The 13,321-nt window shown below is 60.9% G+C and overlaps 1 protein-coding gene across 6 annotated transcripts; it reads left to right on the top strand.

Annotated features, from left to right (window-relative positions):
- The first annotated feature begins 697 nt into the window (after window positions 1–697).
- On the top strand, window positions 698–12,608 carry LOC135579721 (uncharacterized). 6 transcript variants are annotated; one of them, XM_065066559.1, is made up of 17 exons: window positions 703–841; window positions 3,850–4,032; window positions 4,602–6,986; window positions 7,171–7,413; window positions 8,118–8,739; window positions 8,876–8,970; window positions 9,099–9,190; window positions 9,324–9,462; window positions 9,627–9,818; window positions 10,056–10,187; window positions 10,390–10,467; window positions 10,752–10,916; window positions 11,070–11,191; window positions 11,507–11,572; window positions 11,683–11,821; window positions 11,972–12,110; window positions 12,395–12,608. In XM_065066559.1, exons 3-17 carry the CDS (start codon window positions 6,612–6,614, stop codon window positions 12,517–12,519), a joined length of 2,724 nt encoding a protein of 907 aa, XP_064922631.1. In that variant the 5' UTR covers window positions 703–841; window positions 3,850–4,032; window positions 4,602–6,611; the 3' UTR covers window positions 12,520–12,608. The 6 variants fall into 6 exon arrangements, with proteins under 6 accessions (XP_064922632.1, XP_064922631.1, XP_064922633.1 ...); XM_065066560.1 differs by lacking the exon at window positions 3,850–4,032 and having other exon boundaries at window positions 698–841; XM_065066561.1 differs by lacking the exon at window positions 3,850–4,032 and having other exon boundaries at window positions 766–784.
- The last annotated feature ends 713 nt before the right edge of the window (window positions 12,609–13,321 follow it).

Below are 13,321 nucleotides of genomic sequence, written 5' to 3'. Positions count from 1 at the left end.
ACTTCTGCCCAGAAAGCTGAAGCAATTGCTCTCGCGTGAGCTGTAGAGTTACGCAAAGAGAAGAAGATTAGTGGCTGCACTGATTCTAAGCAGGTTTCTTGAAGGGTGCGGGCCCTTGAAGCCGTTTGAAAAGAATAAAGTGTATTAACGGCACAAGGGAGGCAGATTAAACGTGATGCTCCGGTTGCTGGAAGCAACGGGAGAGCAGCGGCGCCTCGCGGCGCGAGGAGCTGAAGCGCTCTGTCGAGATCGGACGAACAGGTAAGAGCGAATTTAGAAGCTCTGTGCGAACGAGGCAATGGGAAACGTGCCTAGAAAACCATCTTGATGGTGCACGCGGGGTACAGACAAGAGCAGCCGGACGAGGGAAACGTACCAGGACAACGCTGGCAAAGGGAGTTCTCCGAGCTGCCTGGAAAAGGGGGGTGTCGATACCGGCCGGCACGAACGGCTCCCTTCTCGGGTCGGCCGGAAGCGTTGCCGTGCCGGGGGGCGGCTGCCGGCCTGCGGGCCGGGGCTGCGGCTGTTTGGGGCGCTGCCCCCGCTTTGTTTTCCTCGGGGAGCCCCCCCACGTTCGGGGGCTTGTGGGACGTGCACGTGCGAATGACACGGTGTTCCCAGCTGCTCTGTTCTCTGCCTTGTTTTTTCAGACGCCTGTCCCTGTTTTCTCTTCCCGCTTTTGAAGAGAAGCTGCCGAGTCAGCGTACGCTGCGGTGAAGTTCTACAAGATGCGGCCCTCAGGAACCGGTTGACGTGAGGGAAATGCTTTCTGACCGCCTGCGCGGTGAGGGGACGTTTTTCACCTTTTAGCTCCTTCTGCACGACAAGAGGGAGACGGAAGGTTAAGTAACACGTTGTTTAGGAGCTGAGAGCTTAGTTTGTATTTAACTAATAATTAAGAGACGTGTTGTCAGCGAGAAACTAAACGATTACAACTAACCTCGTCAAATGAAGTAAAGACAGGCCAGCCAGGCGTGGTGGTGGAGTTGCTCTCTATGTGAGAGAGCAGCTACAGTGTACTAAATTCTGCCCAGGAGCGGATGAGGAGCGAGTTGAGAGTGTATGGGTCAGGATCAAGGGGCAGGCTGGCAGGGGTGACACTGCTGTGGGCGTCTGTTACAGGCCACCAGATCAGGCTGAGGAAGTTGATGAGGCCTTCTATGGGCAGCTGAGAGCGGCCTCACGGTCACAGGCCCTGGTTGTTGTGGGGGATTTTAAGTTCCCTGGTGTTTGCTGGAAGGACCGTTCAGCCAGCCAGCCACAGTCCAGGAGGTTCCTGCCGTGCATCGGTGAGAACCGCCTCATGCAGGTGGTGGAGGAGCCGACTGGGAGAGGTGCACTGCTGGATCTCATCCTCGCTAGCAAGGAGGGTCTGGTCGAAGCAGGAAAGGTTGAGGGCTGCCTGGGCTGCAGTGACCACGAGAAGGTGGAGTTCAGCATCTTGGGTGGCAGGAACAGAACAGCAAGTAGAATTGCAACCCTGGACTTTAGCAGGGCTAACTTTGGCCTTTTCAAGCAATTGCTGGGGGAAATCCCACGGGCAAGACTGCTTGAAGGAAAAGGGGCCCAAGATAGCTGGGTTGCATTCAGAGATTGCTTCTTCCACGCTCAGGATCAGAGCATCCCCACACGAAGGGAGTCAAGGAAGGGAGCCAGGAGGCCTGCGTGGTTGAACAGGGACCTGTTGGGTATGCTCAAGCAGAAGAGGAGAGTTTGCAGGTCATGGAGGCAGGGGCTGGCCACTTGGGAGGAATATAAGGCTGCTGTTAGAGGATGCAGGAAGGCAGCTAGGATAGCCAAGGCCCCCTAGAATTACAGCTGGCGAGAGGGGTCAAGGACAGCAAAAAGAGCTTTTTCAAATACATAGCAGATAAAACTAACACCAGAGGCAATGTAGGCCCACTGATGAACGGAGTGGGTGCCCTGGTGGCAGAAGATACAGAGGAGGCAGAATTCCTGAATGCCTTCTTTGTCTCTGTCTACTCTGCCGGAGGCCGTCCTGGGGAGCCCTGTACCCCTGAGACCCCGGATGAAGCCAGGTCAGTGGAGGAGTTTGCTTTAGTCGATGAGGACTGGGTTAGGGAGCAATTAAATAGTCTGGACATCCATAAATCCACGGGTCCGGATGGGATGCACCCGCGGGTGCTGAGGGAGCCGGCTGAAGTCACTGCTGGACCGCTCTCCGTCATCTTTGCCAAGTCTTGGGAAACGGGGGAGGTGCCCGAGGATTGGAGGAAAGCAAATGTCACTGCAGTCTTCAAAAAGGGCAAGAAGGAGGACCCGGGTAATTAGAGACCGGTCAGCCTCAGCTCTGTCCCTGGGAAAGTAATGGAACAGCTTCGTCTGGACAACAGAGCAGTGAGGTGGGTTGCAAACTGGCTTAAGGAGAGAAGCCAGAGAGCGGTAGTCAATGGTGCGGAGTCCAGCTGGAGGCCAGTATCCAGTGCAGTGCCTCAGGGGTCAGCGCTGGGGCCAATGTTATTCAGTATATTCATTAACGATTTGGACGAGGGAATAGAGTGCGCTATCGGCAAGTTTGCTGATGACACCAAGCTGGGAGGGGTGGCTGACACGCCAGAAGGCTGTGCTGCCATCCAGCGGGACCTGGACAGGCTGGAGAGTTGGGCGGGGAATAACCTGATGAAATTTGACAAGGGTAAGTGTAGAGTCCTGCACCTGGGCAGGAACAACCCCAGGTTCCAGTATAGGTTGGGAAATTACATATTAGAGAGCAGTGGAGGGGAAAGGGACCTGGGGGTCCTGGTGGACAGCAGGGTGACCATGAGCCAGCACTGGCCCTTGTGGCCAGGAAGGCCAATGGTACCTGGGGTGTATTAGAAGGGGGGTGGCTAGTAGATCGAGAGAGGTTCTCCTTCCCCTCTGCTCCGCCCTGGTGAGACCACATCTGGAATATTGTGTCCAGTTGTGGCCCCTCAGTTCCAGAAGGACAGGGAACTGCTGGAGAGGGTCCAGCGTAGGGCAACGAAGATGATTAAGGGAGTGGAGCACCTCCCTTATGAAGAAAGGCTGAGGGAGCTGGGTCTCTTTAGTTTGGAGAAGAGGAGACTAAGGGGGGACCTCATTAATGTTTATAAATATATAAAGGGTGAGTGCCATGAGGATGGAGCCAGGCTCTTCTCGGGGGCAAACAATGATAGGACAAAGGGTAATGGGAGCCGGAGGAGGGGATTGCTTTGGGGGCTTCATCAGGGGTCTGGGACATGCAGAGGCAGGGGGCCCAGCGGCTGTGTGCCCCCAATCCAGGGTGCCCCCATAGCCATGACCTGGGTGCCGACAGCTGCCTCTGGCCATTGATTTCTTCGTTATTTGCGTCCCCTTCGCTCTCCCGCCACGCTGCAGCGATGCTGGTGGGAGGGGGCGTTAAGAAACCCCCCCCACCCAGCACCCACCCCTGTGCTGCTGCTCCTTCTCTCTAGATTTATATATATTAAATATATATTTTTAAAAAATGAGGGGAGAAAAGACCATCTAGAGGCTCTCAAGGGCCAGTGCCCTCCCCAGCAGTGTGTGCCCCCCACCCTAGAAATAATACCTAGAAAATTGTTCCAGTGCGATTCTCAGGGGAGCCCCCGCTCCCAACACCCTGGCCCGGGACCCCCCTGACCCCCCCACCTCCGCCAACCCAGTCTGGTCTCTGGCTGTCCATGGTGGCCGTGGCTTTCTGGGGGGCAGGGGGTGGTGGAGGCCGTGGGCGGTGGGTGAGGAGGGGGCAGCCAGGCGGGCTGGGGGTTGTGGGTGAGGAAGCGCAGTAGGGACTGAAGCTCCCGGGGGCACAGGCCATGGAGGTGATGGGGCTGATGCTGCTCTGTGGCTCTCGGGGGTTCGCAGCTTGGAGAACGTGGCCAGAGCGTCGGGGAAGTTGGGCGGCGTGGCCGGTGTGTTGCTGGGGGTGCACATCTGCGGGGGTGTCAGATCGGCCATGGATGGTTTTTGGAGTCCCAACCTGCCAACTCCCCATCACTGAAGATCTGGCTGCATCCCGCACCAGGGGATGCTCGAAGCCGAGCTCTGGTGGGTATTGGGGTACCCAGCGCTGCAGGGTCTGGGTGGCACCCCCAGAACGTGGGGGCTGCCTGGGGAGGATCTCCAGCCCAGGCAGGGCCAGCTCGGGCTGCGAAGAACAGTTTGGACCATCCAGGGTGCTTAGAGCGCTGGGGTGCAGCGGGTTTGGGGAGGGGACACTGCTCTGATGCCAGCTGCCCCGGGCAGGGATGAGGTGATGCAATGAGGACCAGCACGATGGGTGGGGAGAGTTTTGGGGTCCCTCAGGACCCTCTTCACCCGGCTCCCTGTCCCCTGCTCCACTTCGCACCCCATTAGGACACAGAAAGTCAGGCAGGGCCCCCGGGACACGAGGCGCTGGCCGGGCCCCTCGCGGTTCCCGGCACAGCCCCTGCTTTCTGAGCACTGAGCTGAATTTAGTGCCCTCCCCACCTCCCCCCCGGACAGACCCGGCCCTTTTTGAGGCCAGTCTTGCCAAAAACCCCAGGAGCTCACGATGAAAATGAGAAGTTAAATGATTCCTCACAACACCATTCAACACAAGAACCGAGAGGTTTTTGACACCTGCTTCCTTGTAGGTGTCCTACTGAGCACTAGCACAAAGCCAAGAGTGTTGCTCAGCAGCACCAACCGCGTCTGCCAGGAATTAATCTTCAACATGAACCAGGGGCAGCAGAAGGCAATCACCAGCACCACAGACAGCAAAGGAGAAGTCTGCAAGATCCCATAAGGCTGGAATAGACTGTTGGCATCTGCTCTCCACGGCAAAACCGGAGGAGAGCGTAGAGGGAAAAGAAATGAAAGTCATTGACAGTGAAAAATGCGTGGCGAAACACAGGAGGTTCTGACACAAGAAGACCCTCCCAGGAGCAAGCCATGACTTCTGGAGCCAGCATCTCTGGCCCGGGATGAACGCTTGCCCATTGCCGTGCGGCCACTTGGGGTGCAAAACTGGGGTTTGAGAGGGGCTGTTGCCCCCCGGTGTCTTGCTCTGCCTGGAGATGTCTGTGCAGAGGTCCCTGGACAGGACGCCTCTTCCTCAGTCAGCGCTGGCAAAAACCATCTGGGGACACGCTCCGTCCCCTGGAACTCTTCCTTGTGTGACTCGCAGCTCACGTGTGACAGCGCTGCTCCAAACTTGGCCATCTCTAAGGACCGGCTTTCTTTGGGATGTGGGGTTCACTCTCAGAGGAATCATGGCAGCCCTGCTTTCTGTGTTGGGGTCTCCCTTTCAGCTATGGAGCAGCTTCAGTTTGCAGTGCAAAAGGATCTTGCAATGGCTGTGTAGCTAGCAGCAGCGTTTCTGAAGCATCAGAGGAGATGTCAGAGCCATGAGGCTGAGGGACGGGACTCCCAGCACAAGATTGCCCGTGTTTCAAAAGGGAGGCAGCCGTGCCAGCTGGAGAACCTCTCTCGCAGCTCCATCCCCAGCAAAGAGCTGTCTCTAGAGCAGTTTGTGCTGCTTACGGGCAAGATCAGCCTTTGCATTTGAACCACCTTCTTGCAGAGGTGACAGGAAACATCCTCTGGTTTATGTCGTTCTAGCTGCAAAGGCCAGAGCAGTGTTCTTGAGGGAGCAAGCGATGAGCACATTTCCTGGTCAGCAGCCGCTGGCTCGTGCCAACGGTCAAGAGAGGCAGAAGAAATCCCTTCAGAACAGCTCCCTCTCAAAAGACACCCTTCTGCGTGATGAACCGCAGGGAAAGGCGTCCTAAACCAGGCACTTTGACCTTGTTTTCAGCCCAGGTTCCCAGTGCTGGTGCACTCGTGAGCCAGTCGCTGCCCATCTGCCGCCAAGGGGAATCGCCTCCGAGGCCAGCTGTGCCATGGGGAAAGGAAAGGGTGAGACGTCGGGAGAGTTTCATTTAGTGCACAACACGGATAAAGCCATTCTTTCTGCAATTAAAACTGAGGGTATTTAATTGAGTGAAATGAGATTTCATTCCCCATGACCTGTCTGATTGTACTTTGAATCTGGGCACGGGCTGCAGTGACCTGCCACAACATTTGAGGTGTCACCAGCTGCATTGTGGGTGGTAAAGTGGGAAAGGCAGGAGGGAGCCTCAGCATCTCCCATCCCGTGGGTGACTTCATCACAAAGGACCAGGGCGGCGCCCGCTGGCTCCTGGGGCGGCTGTTGCCAGGCAACAGAGACACTATATTGTCCCCTGTCACCTGTGCCCCTCGCCCATTTGGTCACTGGCCGTGGTGGGATCACTTGCCGTGGTGGGATCACTGTGGTGGTGGACTCATTTTGGCAGTTGGATTGCTTTCGTGGTGGGATCGCTATTGGTGGTTGCATCACTTTTGGTGGTAGGATCGCTACTGGTGGTTGAACCACTTCTGGTGGTTGAACTGCTGTTGGTGGTTTTATCACTTTCGGAACTTGGATCTGTTTGGCGACTGGATCACTTTCATCACTCGGATTGCTTTTGGCACTTGGATCTGTTTGGTGACTGGATCACTTTCTGTGGCAAGAAGGAGGAGGAGAAAGGCTGCTGGCTGCCCATCCCTCCAACATCATCTCCGGACAGAAGAGCTCCCGTCTTCCCACATCCAGTTCAGTGTTTTCGGGCAGAGCAGCAGCGATGGCCACACGTGGACTGCTGGAGATGCTGAACGCCGCCATGGGGACACCCCATTTGGGGGTTGTCGACTTGGTGGCACTGCACAAATTGCTTGAGGCCATCATCGGGCAGCTGGGCCAGCAGGAGCTGTCTGTCCTGGAGCCAGGGCAGAGCCCGGCCCCCGGCCTGGCAAAGGACCAGGACAGCAAGGCCCAGCCTGGCCAGGAGAAGGAGGAGGATGGAGCCCTGGGCACAGGGCAGCACCTCTGGAAACCAAAGCAGCAGCTGGATGAGAAGGACACGCTGGAGGGGACCGGGAGCAACTCCAAGGTCTCCTCCGTGGCCAAGGAGGCCATGCCAAAAACAACGGAAGAGGAGAAGAGAGATGTCCCCAAGGTAGATGCTCTTGCTGGTCCCTGGGTGCTCCCCCACGAGACGCCCCCTCCTCCGGGCTCCGCGCTGCCGTCGTGCCGCCCTCAGCCCAAGGGCTGGGTTAAGCCCGAGCTCCCGCAGCAGAGCACAGCGGGGCCCAGGTCCCCAGGGACCCTCCCCTGGGCTCACCCCCCACCCGCTCTCCCAGAAAAGGGCTTCGCTCCAGGACCTGTGGGAGGAGATCAGCAAGTTTAAGGAGGCGCAGTCCAGCCTGGAACAGGACGTGCGGGAGATGAAGGAGGCCATGCAGGAGGCGCATTCTGGCCTGGAACAGGACATCCAGGAGGTGAAGGAGGCACATGTCGGCCTGGCAGAGGACATGCATGCCCTGCAGGAGGCGCATTCCGGCCTGGCGGAGGACATCCAGGAGATCCAGGAGACGCTTGGCCTGGTGAGCATCCCCTGGTGCCCCGGGAGGGAGCTGGGCCCTCGTCCCTCCCCGCTCCTGCTGCCCTGTCACACTGTGCCCCTGCCCCACGGCCATCGGTGTCACCAGCGTGAAGGGCAGCAGGAGGGAAGATGGGAAGGGTGTCCCAGGAGTTGCTAAGGCACTTTTGAACTAGAGAGCCCTCAAAACAGAACCGTGGGAGGGGCAGGAGGGGAGATAAAGTTCTGCCCATGCAATTCAGCCGCGGTCCCCAGGCACAGCCCTGCCCAGCGTCCCTCTGCCTCGTGCCCCAGTTCACTCGGGGATACTCTTTAAATCCCGCTCCCACATCTGAGCGGGTGTCCCTCTCCTCGCCCAGCTCCAGGGGAAGCCCCGGGACGCTGCCGGGCTGCGCAGGGACAGGAGGCGGCTGCGTCCCCCGCTCCCTCGGGGACACCAGCCCTCCTGCCTCGGGGCACAGCCTGTGGGCTGGGGTGCTGGGCGGTGATGCTGGGGGTTCCATCCCTGGGGATCCCATCCCTCTGGTTCCATGGCCGGGCTGACCCCGTGATCACTTTGCATTTGGGCTCTCGTTTTCAACACGAGTCTGGCCATGCAAGATGGTGGTTTGGGGACGGGGACTGGGGACATGGCGGGGGGTTCTGGGGTCTGTCCTCTAGGCTGCCCAGCTGCCAGTAAACCTGCTGCCTTTTGCCTCTTCTTCCCAGGAGGGTGGTGGGGGCCAGTCTGCCCCCGCTGAGCCCACCCAGGTGGCCATGGACAGCCAGGCCAGGAGGAGCTCAGCACTGGAGCCAAAGGGACGTGGGACACAGCCTGGGATGGAGACCAGCAAGGGGACTGCAGGGTCTGGCTCCCCGGGGATGCAAGCAGGGATACAGGGGCAACCAGCGACCCCTGTGAAGTTGTCAGGCGCTCCCTCCATTCACAAGAGGTCTATTGGTGCCAGCGCCACCACCCCGGGGATGCAGCCAGGATCCCCGGGCACCCAGGCCAGCACCTCCCTGGGGACACAACCAGGGGCCCCTGATGCCCAGGCCAGCACCGCGGGGATGCAGGCAGGATCCCCTGGGACCTACACCACCACCCCTGGGGTGCAGCCTGGGTCCTCCAGCTCCAAAGCCACCATCCCAGGGGATGCCCAAGAGCCGGCCAAGCCCTGGGGCTCCACCAGCACCTCAAGCTACGAGTCGGAGATGCGGGAGGTGCTGTCACAGGTTGGGCAGCTCGGCCAGCTCTGCGCTGGTCTGAAGGAACAGGTGGAGCAGCTTAAATCTACAAAAGCAGAAAGCACAGATCTTGAGGACGTGCGCCGGCTCTTCCCAAAGGGAGGTGAGAGCACGGGGGGGCTGGCGGGGTTGTTTGGTGTGGGGACACCCTGGGTCAGGGGCTCGTCATGCTCAGAGCCTGGCCCCACGGGTGAGACCCCCTCACCGACAGCACATCCCCTTGCACCATGTCCCTCTAGGCCGGCAGAGCATCACCAGCATCCTGGCCGACCTCAGGTGCCAGGTGTCCTTCCTGCAGGACATGGCCAGGGCCCTCCACGGGGAGAAGGAGAAGGTGAGCCGGCAGCAGTCCCCGAGGGGCTGTGGGGACAGCAGTTTGGGCAGGGAGGGGGCAGCTGAAGGCTCCCCGTGCCAGAATGACACAGGGGGCTGTGCCCTCACCCCCACCACTGCCGTTCCCAGATCAGCAAGGTGGAGGATACTCCCAGAAAGACGAGGGGGTCTGGAGCCGGTAGGAAAGCAGACGGCAGTGGCCAGATGACCCAACAGCCACGGTAAAAGGATGGGAGAGGGTTTCCTACCTGCAGGGCTGTGAGGGAGCCTGGGGTCTGGGAACATCCCAGTTTGGGGGCCGAGGGACACCCCCACGAAGGCTAAGCCTGCCCCTGCCCCTGTCTCGCTGTCCAGGCCCAAGGGACAGAAGGTCAAGGCAGAGCGCAAGGAGCTGGGGAAGCAGCAGGAGCCAACCCAGGCCGAGCTGGAGCAGTTTGCGGCCAAGTACGTGAATAAGTTGGTGATGGAGGCAGCACAGCAGCTGCAGGCAGAGGTGAGGCCCGGGGGCAGCGCTCCCAGCCCCCGCTGGCTCGGGGGGGGTCCTGGCGGGGTCCCGGCCACGTCCCCTGGCTGGACGGGGCCATGGAGCCTCCACGGCACCTGGGCTTGTGGGCGGCATCCAGCCCGGCTCAGAGCTGATTCCTCCTCCCCTGCCAGCAGGTGGACGAGCCGAGGACGACGGCGCAGAGCGGGGGACACGAACACGCAGGGTGCCACTTCTGCAGCCCGGACACCAGGGTGCTGCTGGGGAAACTCCTCCAGCGCTGCGAGAAGCTCGAGGAGCAGGTGGAGTCCCTGGTCCAGAAGGCGGGCAGCAAGGTGGAGAGTCATCCGAAGTGGAGGAGACAGGTAAGGAGATGTGGTGTAGGGGGCTTGAGCTGCCAGGACCCCTCAGACATTTCAACATGGGGGAGCCCCTCGCTGCCCCCCTAATTGGCTTGTGAGAGTCAGCAGCACGGAAGGGAACTAAAGCCTTGGAGCAAATGTCCTGCTTGCACTGAGGGCCCGTGGCCACCAGCCAAAATACCCTGGGTCTGTCCCCGAGGGGCAGCCACCCCCTTGCTCAGCACCGCCTTGTCCTCTTAGTCCCTGCAGCAGGACGAGCAACTCAAGTGCCTCCAGGCCAGCATCATGCAGCTACAAAAGGACTATGAGAAGTTGAGCTCGGCCCTTGCAAACCTCCAGCAGGATCGTCAGCAGAAGCAGAATGACATCAAGGTGGGTGGCTGTAACCCGCAGGAGAGCCCAGGCTGGGACCCCAAGGGGTCTGTCCCCCTGCCACCCTGCTCGCAGCCCTGCACAGCTTCCCAATGCCTTTCCTGGAGGTTTCTGATGGGGTGGGGAGGCAGGGGGTGCTCGGCTGGCCGGGGGGCAGCTCCGACCCTGCCGTGGCATCACGGGCTGCTGTCTGCCTTGGAAGGCTCTGTCCCAGGCCCTGGGGAGGCTGGAGAAGAAGCAAGCAGACAAGGAGGAGATGCTGGTGCTGGGAATCGATGAGGTACGGGCTCGAGGGGCCCTGGTGCCAGCCAAGGGTGTCCCAGGCAGGGTGACAAACACCCCTTGTCCCTTGGGTGCTGGCTGGCAGAACCAGCCAGGGGGAGGGAGGATTTCCAGCCCGGCTGCGGGTCCCTTGCCAGGTCCCTCTGTGGCCCCGAGTCCCTTCGGCTGGTGGGACCAACGCCACGGGGGTGATGGGGTGAACAGGACCACGTAGCCACTTCTCCCTCTCCCGTTGTCCCTGCATCCTGTCCCCACCGCTCTCCTGCCTTTCCCCGTTGCTAGAAAGCAGACAAAGCCGCCCTGGCTGACAAAGTCAGTCGCAGCCAGCTTGAGGCGTGCGAGGAGCGGCTGACCAAGATGATGGAGGAGGTGACGAGCCAGGTGACGGGCCAGGAGAAGGGCTGGCACCAGTTCCAGCGAGAGCTGCAGAGACAGATGGACTGCAAGGTGAGGGCTCGTCCCCTCCACGCAGAACTGGCACCTTGGGGGCCTGGCAGCCTAAGGCAGCATTCTTGCGAGGGTCCCCCCTCCCGGCTGTGCCCCAGGGGACCGCCATGTCCCATCCTGGGGTAGCTGGCTGAGGGTGTCACCCGTCCACAGCTGGACCGCCGGGAGCTGGGGGCGTTCCGGCAGCAGCAGGAGGAGCGGTGGAAGAGCCTCAGCGGGCAGCTCCAGGAGAAGGCGCTGCAGGCAGAGCGTGACGATGCCGCTGGGATTAGGAAGTGAGTGCGATGGGGACAGTGGTGGCTTTGGCAGTGCTGGCCCTGTTCCTGCTGGCTGTCCCGGCTCGTGCCGGTGTGGTACCTGGCGTGGGAGCCACGTGGGCAGCGCCCCTGGGGATGCTGAGCAAGTGGCTGTGCCTTGTGCTCCTGCCAGCTGCAGCTTCGCAGCGATAGAGGCGGCACAATGAGGGGGCACGTGCGGGAGGAGCCCTCCTGAACCAGTCTTGGGGGGTGGGTGCAGAGGCGTTTTGTGGCAGGTGTGCAGGTGGGGCTGTGCCCCCCAGGAGCTCCCCAGCCCTTTTCTCCCCCCTCCAGGCAGCTGCTGCCCGGTTTCCATTGCCTGTCCTGCGACCGGCCCCTCAACATGCTGGCACCTGGACCGTGAGTAACTGCCCCCTGAACATGGAGCACCCCCCGACCCCTCCTGGCGTCGAGTGACACACGGGGTGCCACCTGCCGGGCACTGAGCACCCCCATGTCCTGTCCCACAGGGAGCGGACGGGCGAGTGTAGATACCCCACTGTTCCGCGGAGCTGCGGAGGCCAACACACCGTCACGCCCCCGCGTTTCCAGCCCCAACCGCCCAGCACCCCACGGCCATCCAAACCCAGTGCCCGCAGCCCCAACAAGGTAGGGATGACAGAGGTGGGGAGGGGGATCTGAGCCTGTGGGGGGATCCATCCGTGCCTCAGTTTCCCCGGGGAGAGCTGGCTGGGGGAGGGTTGCTGGGGGATGCGGAACGGGGCCCCGTGTTTGGGTCACACGCTCTCCCCTTCCCAGAAGGACGCGATGCAGCTGTCGGGCCAGGACGGCACTGATGGGAACCAGCAGGACGAGCAGCTCTCCATGATGGGGGGCTCTCAGCTGCCCACAATGCCAAGGGCCACCCCAGACACCCCGACCTCCAGGAACCGGCCAAGTATGGCCCTGTCAGGGCACCGGGGGGCAGAGGACACCCCGCTGTCTGGGGGGACGGGTCTGTGCCCACAGCTGGGCGGGGTGGGAGGGGGGTCTGGGGTCTGGGCTGGGCTGTGGGGGCAGCACTGGCTGCTGGGGCAGCCGGTCCTCGTGGTGGAGCTGGAGGGAGCTGGGGGGACATGGGGGGTGGTGCTGGGCAGTGTGGGACAAGAGCCTGTGTGCTTCAGGGTGGGGGCAGGACCCTGTTGGTGGGTGTCTGTGGCTGACCCTGCCCCTCGCCCCCAGGCACCCGCTCCTCGCTGAGATCAGCCGTGCTGCAGCACCTACCAGTCTCGTCTCCCAGACGCTTCACCCTGGCACCGCAGCTGCTGCCGCCCATCCCGCCCCCCCGCCGTGAACCAACCCCCTGACAGCCGGGCAGGACGGGGTCCCGGCCCTGGTCCCACCGCCCCGGGCACTGAGCAGGCAGCGGCTGCAATAAATGGCGATGGGAAACCAAGCACCGGTGTGGTCTGAGAGGAGTCCCTGGGGCAGGATGGCAGAAAGCCCCGCTGTGTTTGCTTTTTCAGGAGAAAAATAAGTGCTAAAAAGGCGCTTTGGGGGTGCCCAGGTGGATCCAGTTGGTATCCAGGCCCCCCCAGAAGGAGCACGGGGAGCAAACCAGTGGGCACCAGGGCAGAGCCAGCAGAGGCCCATCCTGCCCCCGGGTGGGGCTGAGGTGTCCATGGGCTTCAGAAACACCCCTGGGACTAACTGGGGGGACGGGGTGAGGGGGAACCAGGGGGCTGTGCAAGAAGCCGGGCTGGCTGTCGGCAGCCGGAGGAGGGGAGCGCTTTGCGCTTTGCTCTGGGTCAGGGGATCCAGAACTGGGGGGACGCAGCAGCTTCGTGCCCCGCCCCGGGGTGCCCACGGCCGCCGTGTCGCAGATGTATTGTTAACCCCGTCTCCCCCCCACTTCCCCCTTTTGCCCCTCCCTCTCCCCCCTTCCCACTCAGGACAGGCGATCCGGAGGGAAAGAAGGACACAGAGAAGAGAGTTGGAAAAACTGGCAATGTTTTACTAATGCTATATTAAGAGTAGAGAAAATAATACAAAACCAATCCTGAAAGTCTCAGCAACTGCAGAGCCGGCACCTGAAGTCCTGGACTGGACTCTGCAGCCAACCGGAGCTGGATTCAGTCTCTCAGTAGGCCTCAGTTTGCAGGGACGACT

This window comes from Columba livia, chromosome 6 (genome assembly GCF_036013475.1).
Source record: "Columba livia isolate bColLiv1 breed racing homer chromosome 6, bColLiv1.pat.W.v2, whole genome shotgun sequence".
NCBI lineage: Eukaryota > Metazoa > Chordata > Aves > Columbiformes > Columbidae > Columba > Columba livia.
The sequence above is the reverse complement of the archived record's forward strand: the minus strand, read 5'-3'. Positions and strand labels throughout refer to the sequence as shown.

Coding starts and splice junctions, on each gene's coding strand:
- LOC135579721 (XM_065066560.1), top strand. CDS start 6,612: ATGGCCACACGTGGACTGCTGGAGATGCTGAACGCCGCCATGGGGACA. Junction 8,971..9,098: donor TCCACGGGGAGAAGGAGAAG/GTGAGCCGGCAG, acceptor TGCCGTTCCCAG/ATCAGCAAGGTGGAGGATAC. Junction 11,822..11,971: donor GTGCCCGCAGCCCCAACAAG/GTAGGGATGACA, acceptor TCCCCTTCCCAG/AAGGACGCGATGCAGCTGTC.